General features: G+C 44.2%; 1 protein-coding gene across 2 annotated transcripts; it reads left to right on the top strand.

Annotated features, from left to right (window-relative positions):
* Nucleotides 1–445: 445 nt before the first annotated feature.
* LOC146619356 (cdc42 effector protein 3) lies at nt 446–10,170 on the top strand. 2 transcript variants are annotated; one of them, XM_085370627.1, is made up of 2 exons: nt 446–558; nt 7,005–10,170. In XM_085370627.1, the coding sequence occupies exon 2, from the start codon at nt 7,477–7,479 to the stop codon at nt 8,383–8,385; it is 909 nt and encodes a 302-aa protein (XP_085226753.1). In that variant the 5' UTR covers nt 446–558; nt 7,005–7,476; the 3' UTR covers nt 8,386–10,170. The 2 variants fall into 2 exon arrangements, with proteins under 2 accessions (XP_085226753.1, XP_085226752.1); XM_085370626.1 differs by having other exon boundaries at nt 446–562.
* The last annotated feature ends 136 nt before the right edge of the window (nt 10,171–10,306 follow it).

Here is a 10,306-nt window from a genome sequence, read left to right as displayed (position 1 = left end):
GCGGTCCCCAACCTTTTTTTGCGCCACGGACCGGTTTATGCCCGACAATATTTTCACGGACCGGCCTTTAAGGTGTCTCGGATAAATATAACAAAATAAAACTAGAACCAGTATCGAAAAAAAGATTTATTCATAACACACATGAAAAGACCTAGGAAAACAGAGTTAACAATAAAAACGATAACAAAATAACGCTGAAAACCGATAAAAACCCTGAAAACCATACATTTTACACCTGAGCCTCAACTCTCGCGGCCCGGTACCAAACTACTCACGGACCGGTACCGGTCCGAGGCCCGGGGGTTGGGGACCGCTGCTTTAGAGGAGGATTACCTTATTTTGAAATTCATGACCGGAAGCATTCCTTGCTCAGTGCTGCAGACTTGACTCCTGTAAGGGAAGAAGAGGTGACCAGTTTACTTTCTCCGCTCAGAGCGCTCAAGAGACAGTAATCAGCCGTCACTAAGAGGTTTACCTGCCCTGCACCTCAGCCCTGTGTCGGTGGATTTTACAACCAAACTAGAAGAGTGGGTTTATTTCCCGGAGAATGACGGAACTGTAGGTACATATCAGATAAATCACTTTATTTTATCTTTTTTTTGTGTGGTCAGCTGTTGATTTGTGGTCATAGATTACACTTTGAGGAGATTTGTAGTTTTGTGTAACAAAAATAAGAAGAATGAAGCAGTGTGTGATTTTATTTATGAACATGTGTGTGTGTTTTCTGAGAGGCACTCCCTTTAGTTTCAGCGTGCGCTGCCTGCGCAGTTTGGCTCAACGAGCAGACAAATCTGAAGGAACGCAGTGTTTAAAAATAAAGGTTTCAGCACGTGTCCCCGACTCCTGACGTCATAAACAACGTAAAGCTATGCGTGTTTAATGAATTTAATTTCTAAAATACTTTTTTTCTGGGGACACAATACAGCCAGACTCTTATTTCATCCACCAGTCAACTCTGACTCACCGCGCAGTGACAGAATAGGCGATGTTGGACAATCGCTCCCCATCTGGGCTCGCGATGATCTAATTTCTAAGAAGATTAAGTGTTGCAGAAGAAGCGCCTTAGACATCCCTCCCCAGACGGGGGAGGCTGACATATTACTCTATTTTATAGCACGTCACTGCTACATGTGCTGCTTCAGGAGCAAACTACTACCCAAGAGTGGAGGTCACAGCCAGGAGACACTCGCTGTAAGAGTCTGATGTTTTGTTTTTGTAAAAAATATGTATGTATATCGGCTAAAGTTTATTAATACTTGAAAACAAAAGCCTCGTGGGTCAGTCAGAGCTGACTGGACCTGTATCTGTGGCTGCATGTGTCGATTTGCTCCAATGGTACCAATCAGTCAGCTGCAGGAAGGCTTCAGGAGGACATGGGATGATCTGAGAGGCTGCAGTTACATAACGCGCACGGAGGGAGAGAGGGGAAGTTAACTAGAGTTCGCCTTCATTCAGTTTGGCAGCATTTTAGAATAGAATAGAATAGAAAAATAGAATATTTTTGATTATTATCCTCCAGACATTTATGAGCGGGTGGGGGAGGAACAGTAACGTTAAACCTAAAGCCAGAAAAAAGGGTTTGTTCAACATTAAAGACTCGTTACAGCGCACATTGCGTCACCTGGGGTTTCACATGAAGTCTGCTTTACTGTACTTAGCAATAATCGCTGTGAGTTATCAGCCAAGGAGAAGCAGGCTGGATGTACACCCACGGCACGAATGATAGATGGAAAATTAGTCACCATCAGCTCTCAGACACAAACTGCATTAGCGTGAAACCACCTTGTGGGAAAACAGCCAGATAACAGACGGAGTAAGCTTTGCTTTTATGGCAAAAATAAACGGATTAATGGAGGAGAAAATAAAAGCTTTTGTCAACAGTCGCCTGCTGAGCGCAATTACGCGCCACTCTGCGGAGAATAACAACAATGAAAGCAGCCGCAGAGTCGCGCGTTCAGGCGTGTAGTACGTGTTTGTCCCAGGAGATGACAGGACTCATGGGTGGCTCCGGTCCGTTTTGGTGGAGAGACTTTAAACAAACTGGGCCTGAGAGCAGAAACAGATGTTAGTTCGGCCTCCTCTGTGGTTGATTGCATCATCAGCAGTGGCCCAAATTCCAGCTTCCAGGAAAGGTGATGCAAAGAAATCCCAACCAGCCGTCTGAGAGAGTTTCTCCCTCCGTTCGTATTTAGGCTGATAGGGCGAATAGGAGTACACATGTATGTGATGCCCACCTCGGTGTGTCGCAGTGAGGCTCAGAGGTCAGTCAGTTTTATGTTGATGTTGTGGTTGAGACAGAATTGCGCTGGGAACCCACGCTTGAGCTCAAGGACAACAAACATTGGAGTCACGCTTCATCGACACTACAAAGCTCCCAGTAGGGGTACGTGTGTATAAGCGTGTATTCATATCTTTGTGGGTACCAAAAATTGAAAGTTTACTACTTGTGGGGCCCAAAATCCTGGTGCCCACCAGTTTGAAGGCATTTTGAGACTCAAAATGTCCTTTTGGTGACAGGGTTACAGTCAGGTTTAGGGTGAGGGTTAGCCATTCATTTTTCATGGTTAGGGTAAAGGGCTAGGGAAAGCATTAGATGTCCCCACAAGACAGGAATACCCGACACGTGTGTGTGGTAAAAGCCAGGGATAAGAAATTGGTTTTAGAGAGATCTACTAAAAAATGAGAAGCGCTGCGATTGGTTGTCTGATCTTTTGGGAACTGGCTGCATAATTAATTGCACTCCTTGTGATCTTGTATTAAGTAATTCAAGTCTGTCCCAGCCATCAGTGTGAGCGTCTCTCTGTGTGATGGTGATGACTTCAGTGATTGAATTTCCTCACTAATAACATTACACAACAGTCTCCTCTCTGTCACTTATTAACACTTTAGGCCTCCATAGAGGCCTAAAGTGTCACTTTAGGCCTCTATGGAGGCCTAAAGTGTCACTTTAGGCCTCCATAGAGGCCTAAAGTGTCACTTTAGGCCTCCATAGAGGCCTGACGCTAACTGGGCTGAAAACACCTGGAGTGTTAATAATAAGTGGGGAAGTTACCCTTTCATGTCTTTGCCAGTATCGGGGGAAGGGTTTGAGGTGTTTTCACCCGTCAGACACTGTCTGAACTTCCGATTGCTCATCACAGAAGAGAGCCGTGTGTCTTCATCCCGGAGATTTGAGTTCATCAGACCATCGTGTGTCAGAGCTGAGCTAATTAAAGCAGACGGTACAACAAATGATTCAGGTCTGCTTAACTGGAGCCACTTTATTTAACTGCCCGGACCGTTTCCCTGCACCATCCTTCAATACAGACAGCAATTTAATTTTATACTGTTCACATGCTCATTAATGCAACTCTCGACATGATCAAGACGACCTGTTAAAAGTCAAACTGAGCATCAGAAAAGGGAAGAAAGGTGATTTAAGTGACTTTGAGTGTGGTGTGGTTGTTGGTGACAAACGGGCTGGTTTGAGTGTTGCAGAAGCTGCTGATCTGCTGAGATTTTCTTACACAAACATCCGTAGGATTTACAGGGAAGGGTCCAAAAGAGAGAAAATGAGCGTCGGTTTTCTAGGCAAGAATGCTTTGTTTATGTCAAAGGTCACAGGAGAAGACCAGACTGCGCTGAGCTGACAGGAAGGCAGCACTAACTCAAATAGCTGTGCAGAAAAGCATCACTGAGCATGCAGCACATCAAACCTTGAAGGAGATGTGTTATGGCAGCAGAAGACCACAGTGCGCACTCCTGTCAGCTTTTCTTGGCACGCTTTGGGCTCCTTAGTACCAACATTTAAAGTCCTCAGTCCACCTGAGTGTTGCTGCTGACCACGTCCATCTCTTTACAGCCATGCTGATCTACTGATAACTGCTTCCAGCAGGACAACACACTGTGTCGCACACCTCAAATCATCTCAGACAGTTACTCAAGTGGCCTCAATCCAATCGAGCACCTTTGTGATGTACTGGAACAGGAGATTCACATCATGGATGTGCAGCTGATAAATCTGCAGTAACTGTGTGACGCTGTCAACTAAATATGTACCAAAATCTTAGAGGGAAGCTTGCAGCACCTTGTTGAACCTGTGCTATGAAGAATTAACGCAGTTCTGAACGAAAAACCAGTACTAGCAAGCTGTACCTAATGAAGCGTCCGGGGAGTGTATCTCAGTTGTTTTTAGCAGCTTTTAAATAAGATTTCACTTCTTTTTTCACTCCGATATCTAAAAACCACCAATGCTCAGTGGGCTCTGTTTTGACAGAGAGGATAACTACTTGTAATGTTATTAAAACACATCCAGTTGGTTTGATTAAAAGAATAAATGAGAGCTGCATAGTTTCTAATCATTTATCAGCACAGTGAAGTTTGACCTCGGTCTTAAATGAACCTGAACCCAGAGCCACACTCTCTGTTTTCACACTCTGAATGCTGGTTAAAGAAACCTCCCCCTCTCCTTCTGTTCACTGAATTTGAGAAAAGCAAATTTCACTTGTGTTGCATGTGTTTGCTCCTGTTCGTTTGACTGTTTTTATTCCAGGGTGTAACCTGTGAGGAATCTTTTTTTTCCACATAGCAGTGTTTTGAAACTTCAGGCCTCATTAAAGCGTGTCCCCTGGGTGGCCTGCATGTGTCGCAGGATACATGTTGCAACGCGAAAAGACTCCACCAAAGCTGAAGTTCTCCCGTTTGTGCCGGCGGTTTCCCAAGAACTCCGTTTGACGGGGCAGCTGGAAAATACCAAAAGACGGAAATAAAATCCTGATAACTGATGAGAGTTTGTCCCAGAGCAAAATCACAGGAGGACTGAGAATTTCTGAAGAAGTGAAGCAACTTGTATAAAAGAAGCAAACAGTTCAATCTCAAACTGAACTCAAAGTTTACTCATTTCAGACCCTCTTTCAAATTTCAAGCCGCATGTTTTTTGTACTCTAACCTGACCTCAGTCTGACCCCAGTGTGAGATTCACAGGTCCCCTTCAGATGCCTCTGTGATGTGCTGGAAACTCTGAAGCTGAGCTAAAAATCTCACTCTGGTATTTTTAATGTTTATTACGTATTTAAAAAGCTAAAGAAAAATAACCACGACTGAGTCAGAACTGATAAGAGTCATCAGAAATACAAAGATTTAACACCGGGACAGTAACGATTCAGAGCTGCACAAATCAACCCTGCTGATAAACAGTTTTTTCACTCAGACGGAGGCACGAATATGACTCAAGACGGCAGATTTTATTTGTTGAAAGAGATCTGTTTAAGCAATCCAAAGTATTCTCAATGTACTTCCTCAGTAAACACACCCAGTGAGGGTCGGACAGTCACAAGAAACACATGACGGCTGTGCGATTTAAAGAAAAATGTTTTTATGCTCATTGCGAGCGTGCTTCTCTCTTTTCTAAACACGGAGACCGCACATAAAGCAGCAATTTGACTCACAAGATCTGAAAATTATACAAGAAAACAAAAGTGGGTCAACTGGTTTTTAACATACGACCAGATGGCTCTGAACTGGTTCTGCTGTTTCTGTTTTTCTAAACGATGCATGAAAAGCTTTTCTCTAATTCGCTTTTTAAATGATGGAGGCTTGTCTGAATGCAAGTCTTTGGGTCACTGAAGAAGCAAAAGCAACAGCTCTGTGCAGCAGAGACGGTGTCAAAAATGACAGCGAGAGAGCGAGTGTAGCTTTTACCAAGGGAAGTACTGCCGTTTCCAGGGTTATTAAAGTAACCTTAAATAAACTAAAATCAAAAACTAAAACAGTTGTTTTTTTTGTTTTTTTTAAGATCACCCAATCTAAGGTTTATGCCTCAGCTGCCCTAAATTAACAGAACTGGTAATTAGCTATTATTTTTGTCTAATGGTAATTTACTCTTTAAATTTTTAATATTAAATTATAATAATTGTTGTTATCTGTGAATTTTCAAATGTACTTTTACCAAAAATACTGAAAAAATATTAAAACATTTTTTTAATTAAGACACCAAATTAGTTTTTTTGCAAACACGAACAATAAATTCGTTTTAGCGGTTGAATGCTTGATTAATTTCTCACTTCTCAGGTTGCCGGCTCAGATTTGGGTATCTAAACGTAAATTCAGTCTTTTTTTTCTGACAGATATCTAAATTATTTGTGTACTTGTCTTTATGACAGATGCTCTAATACATTTTTTTTTTTTTTTTTTTTTAAAAGCACTGTAGGTGTAAAAACTGGACTTCAGTGAGTAAAAGGACTGGCACTTGACTCTTTTCTGCTCTTACTGAACACACAAACTGCTTTTTACTACTGGCCTCTTTCAGCCATTCACACTAGCTGGTTTTTTCCATTCCTAAGCAATTTAACACAGATGCATAATGTCAGCGTGTTACTGAGCATAGAACAAATTCTCACCTCAGACACTTTGTCAGTATCGGATATTTCCCTGTTTTTTCACCCCTTTATTGTTTTCTAACCATTGGTGAGGCGACTCTCAGTGTTAGTAGGTTTAATCTGCTATGACTGAAGTAAAAGAGTGGAAACTGAAGAGCTGTGGATAAACTGTGGTCCTGAAAACCTGCACTTCTACATGTTTAACCAGTTAAATAACTGGAGTTCTGATCTCGAGGCTTCGGGTGTTCCCTGTGTCTTTCTCGGGAAAGACACTTTATTTCCTGATGAGATGCTGTGATTAGGCACGAGGTGTTTTGAAACCGACAGTTTCAGTGTGGTAATTTGTTTCCACTGATGAGGCTGAGGGGTCTTTGGGAATGCAAGACTAATGCGTGACTCTGTAAGAGCAGCCCGAGGACCTCCAGTCACACATTTTCACACAGTGTGGGGCAGGCAGGGCCCTCTGAGCAAACACTGTGGATTCTTGGAGTGTTTTCCTTCAAGTGTCCTCTGGCTCTCTGAAAAAGTGCTTGTAAATCTCCCCCCGGCTTCATTCCTCACTCTGTCCCATCTATCTGCTTTTCCTCTCCCCCTCGATCTCTTTCAGCCGCTTTTTGACTCCCTTTTCGCTCTGATTTCTCCTCACAGATCTCCAGTGTTTTGATGTCACATTCCTGAAGTTTCTGAGGAACTTGGAGGACCGACCGGGCAGCAGACGGCAAGGCAGCCAGAGATCCCACTCTTGATCCCCTGCGTGCTCTTTGCCTGAGCCGGGATAAAGACGAGAGTTTGAGGAGACGAGGGCTCGGCGTTCGCTTTGATATGGATTTTCTGCGTAGGAGGGGAAGACAGAGGGAGCTGATCTGAGATAAAGACCTTTCTCCTCTCCCTTCCTGAGTCACATGTCAGTGTGAGGCTCAACCGCCGGGTTGCTATCGCTACTCTGACCGACCTAAATACTTGTTTACTCGCTTGGAGAAGCAGAACAGACTGAATATCTGAGCTGAGAGTGGGGAAAAACAGCCAAGAGAGCTTCTTATCAACTCAGCACTGTTTGCTTCCCGCTGAATTTCTCCTGCTGGAGCTCAAACGGCCCGAGGAACCCAACCGCCACATCAAGATGCCTGCAAAGACGCCCATGTACCTAAAAACAACGACTCCCAAGAAGGGAAAGAAGCTGAAGCTCCGGGACGTCCTCTCAGGTGATATGATCAGCCCCCCGCTGGGCGACGTGCGTCACAGCGCACACGTAGGGCCCGAAGGCGAGGGCGACATGTTTGGAGACGTGGGCTTCCTCCAGGGTAAGATGGACATGCTGCCACCCACGAGCCGGACGCAGAACGGCCACGCCCGCTCGCACAGCATGGAGAGAGACTTGGGAGAGGGCCTCACCGCGAAAGATGACGTGCACAGCTACGCCTTTAACGGCTTCCATTACCAGCACTCGTCCAGCGGCCTGCTGAAGAACACCATCTCCATGCCTGTGTTCATCGCTCACGAACAGGCTCCACCCAAACCGCCGCGCCTCCATCTGGATGGTCCCTCCCACCACCATCAGCAGCCTCCTGCGGCTAGCCCCAAACAGAACAATGGCTGCAGCCAGAGAGACGGTCAGCGCCAGCAGCACCCGACTGTGTCGCTCTGTGAGAACGGCGTGGTGGGTCGCTTGGCGTCTGAGCCTTGCCGTGACATCTCCCTCTCCCCAGCCATCCGCAGACTCGTCCCCTCCTCCGGCTCCCTCTCTGAGGGCTCCTCCGAGGACTCCATGTCAGAGATCTGCGGGCCACAGGACGTTCGCCGGGGCCTCAGCCTGGACTCCGACACCTACCTGAGCAACGAGGATCTTCGGAGCGAACGCAGCGAGTCGCCCTGCACCGTCTTCCACCACGCCGGCCTCACAAAGCCCTCTGGTGTGTCGCGCTCTGACTCCATTGCGGGGTTGAACCTGGATCTGGGCCCATCCATCCTGGAGGATGTGTTGAGCATCATGGACCGCTACAAAGCTGAGGAAAACCACTGCGAGCTGTGATTGAGATTAATGAGACAAAAAGATATATTTATACATGGTTTAATATATCCTTTAAAACTCTGAACAGACTGATGGAGACAAAAGATGGAGGGACTGACGGAGGAGGGAGGAGAACTTTTTTTTTTTCACCAACTCCTGAGAGCCGAGTCTGAAGGTGATAAAAGACTTCAAGAAGCTTGAAATGCAGGACGTTGCTGCTCGAGCCTTCAAAGCTGAACCTCATGCACATAGACATTTAAACTATAACACGGGGTTGCCAACGGTTACATGCACACCATCATTCTCACGGTGTCCAAACAAACCTGCAGACCCTCCTTTATTTAAAACAAATACACCCATTTGCATCTATTTTTGGGCAGGTGTTTTCTGCCCATTTTAGAACCAAAACAGGTCCATAAGCATCCTGTTGCTTTCAGCTGATGGGGGAAGTCTTTCCTGTGAGTGTATTAAATACCTGCAGCTTCACAAGGATACATGTGGGAGTCCCCACAGCGAAACAGCTGCACATATTTAACCAAACAGTCCAACAGAGCTAACTGTATTAGTTATTTAGAACTATTAATTAACCCTGCAACAAAGCTTTTCAAAAAAACTTTTCAACTTACAGTGTTTATGGATGTTTACCGTAACAGCAGGCTGTATAGGAGGACGACATCTTTAATCATTAATTTAACCAATAAAATAAGCCAAGAGGCGTTTAGAATTTTTACCAGCAAAACAAATTTGGCAGATTTATCCTGAAAATTACCTAAAATACGTCGCTGCTCCTCTTTCTGGGTTATTTAAAGCGAGGAGGCATCCAAAAATGACACAAAAAAGATTATCGTCTTTTAAAACTGTCCCACATTCTGAGACAGCTTCCCACATTTTTAATGGACCTAGTATAGAAAAGTAAAACAGCTGCGCTGATCCACAAGTACATCCCAGCTGAGAGCGTGGGATAGAGAAGTGTGCAAAACGAACAAGTTATCAGAGGAAATGCAGGCTGTCCTTCACCTGTGACATGCATCATTTTTGTGTGTTTAATTGTCCCACATAAACATCGCTGCCCTCATCTCACCCCAACTGAGAGCAGAAAGTTGGCAGCCCTGCTCCAAGTTAACCAGCACAGTTGCAGTAACATCACCACTGCTCCCTTTAATCTGTATCGCCTGTTAATCTGACTCTCACTGAGGATTTCCTGCTCACTTCTCTGCAGAGTCAAATATATTTGTCTCCAGATCGGCCTGGGAAAACAGGAGGAATCTCCAGCTGCACAGCTATTAATTCTTTCAGGATAAATGTGTATTTATGCAGCAGAGTTAACATTGCATACATAGACTAAGCTACAAACTGCTAATACTACTAGTTTAATGCTGCAGGTTAAATTCTTCATCTTTGCTTTCTAAGGTGTGATTTGGGGATGAAATGTTGACATCTCCACTCTTTTACATCAACTCTGCTGCTGCTGACTTTACTGTCATCCTCTAATATGATTGTATCCCATTTAATCAACATTTCACTGGCAGGTTTAACCTTGTGGTTTTTTTTTTTTTTGTTGTTGTTGTTTTTTTTAATATATCATCAGAGAGAAGCTGGGTATGCTTAATGTTGGTGTTGTTTAAAAGCTTTAAGGGTAAGAATAAGAAAAGGTGCTGCTTTGAGTTTTGAGATATGTCTTTATACATGCTGTGGCTCACTCTCTGCCTCCCTGACGTTCACTGTCTGCATGTTCACAGTAGCCTATTATTCAAATGTCATCTATGATGTATAATTAATCTGTAAATGTACGAATAAAATGTTTCCTACTGCAAAAACTTTGCAGTTGCTTCTTTGCAGACACACACTTTACAGACATTAACACTAGTAGGCATACTTTATGGGTGTTTTTCACATGCAGCGATGAGGTGAATAAAGATTTCCAAACCTGAACCACAGTGAT

This window comes from Diplotaxodon limnothrissa, linkage group LG14 (genome assembly GCF_057381915.1).
Source record: "Diplotaxodon limnothrissa isolate DT_005_m linkage group LG14, D_limnothrissa_male_GT1.1, whole genome shotgun sequence".
Taxonomy (NCBI): domain Eukaryota; kingdom Metazoa; phylum Chordata; class Actinopteri; order Cichliformes; family Cichlidae; genus Diplotaxodon; species Diplotaxodon limnothrissa.
Note: the sequence above shows the minus strand (reverse complement) of the source record. Positions and strands in the feature narration are given on the sequence as shown.

What these genes read in the sequence shown, in the direction of transcription:
- LOC146619356 (XM_085370627.1), top strand. Translation starts at nt 7,477, where the DNA reads ATGCCTGCAAAGACGCCCATGTACCTAAAAACAACGACTCCCAAGAAG.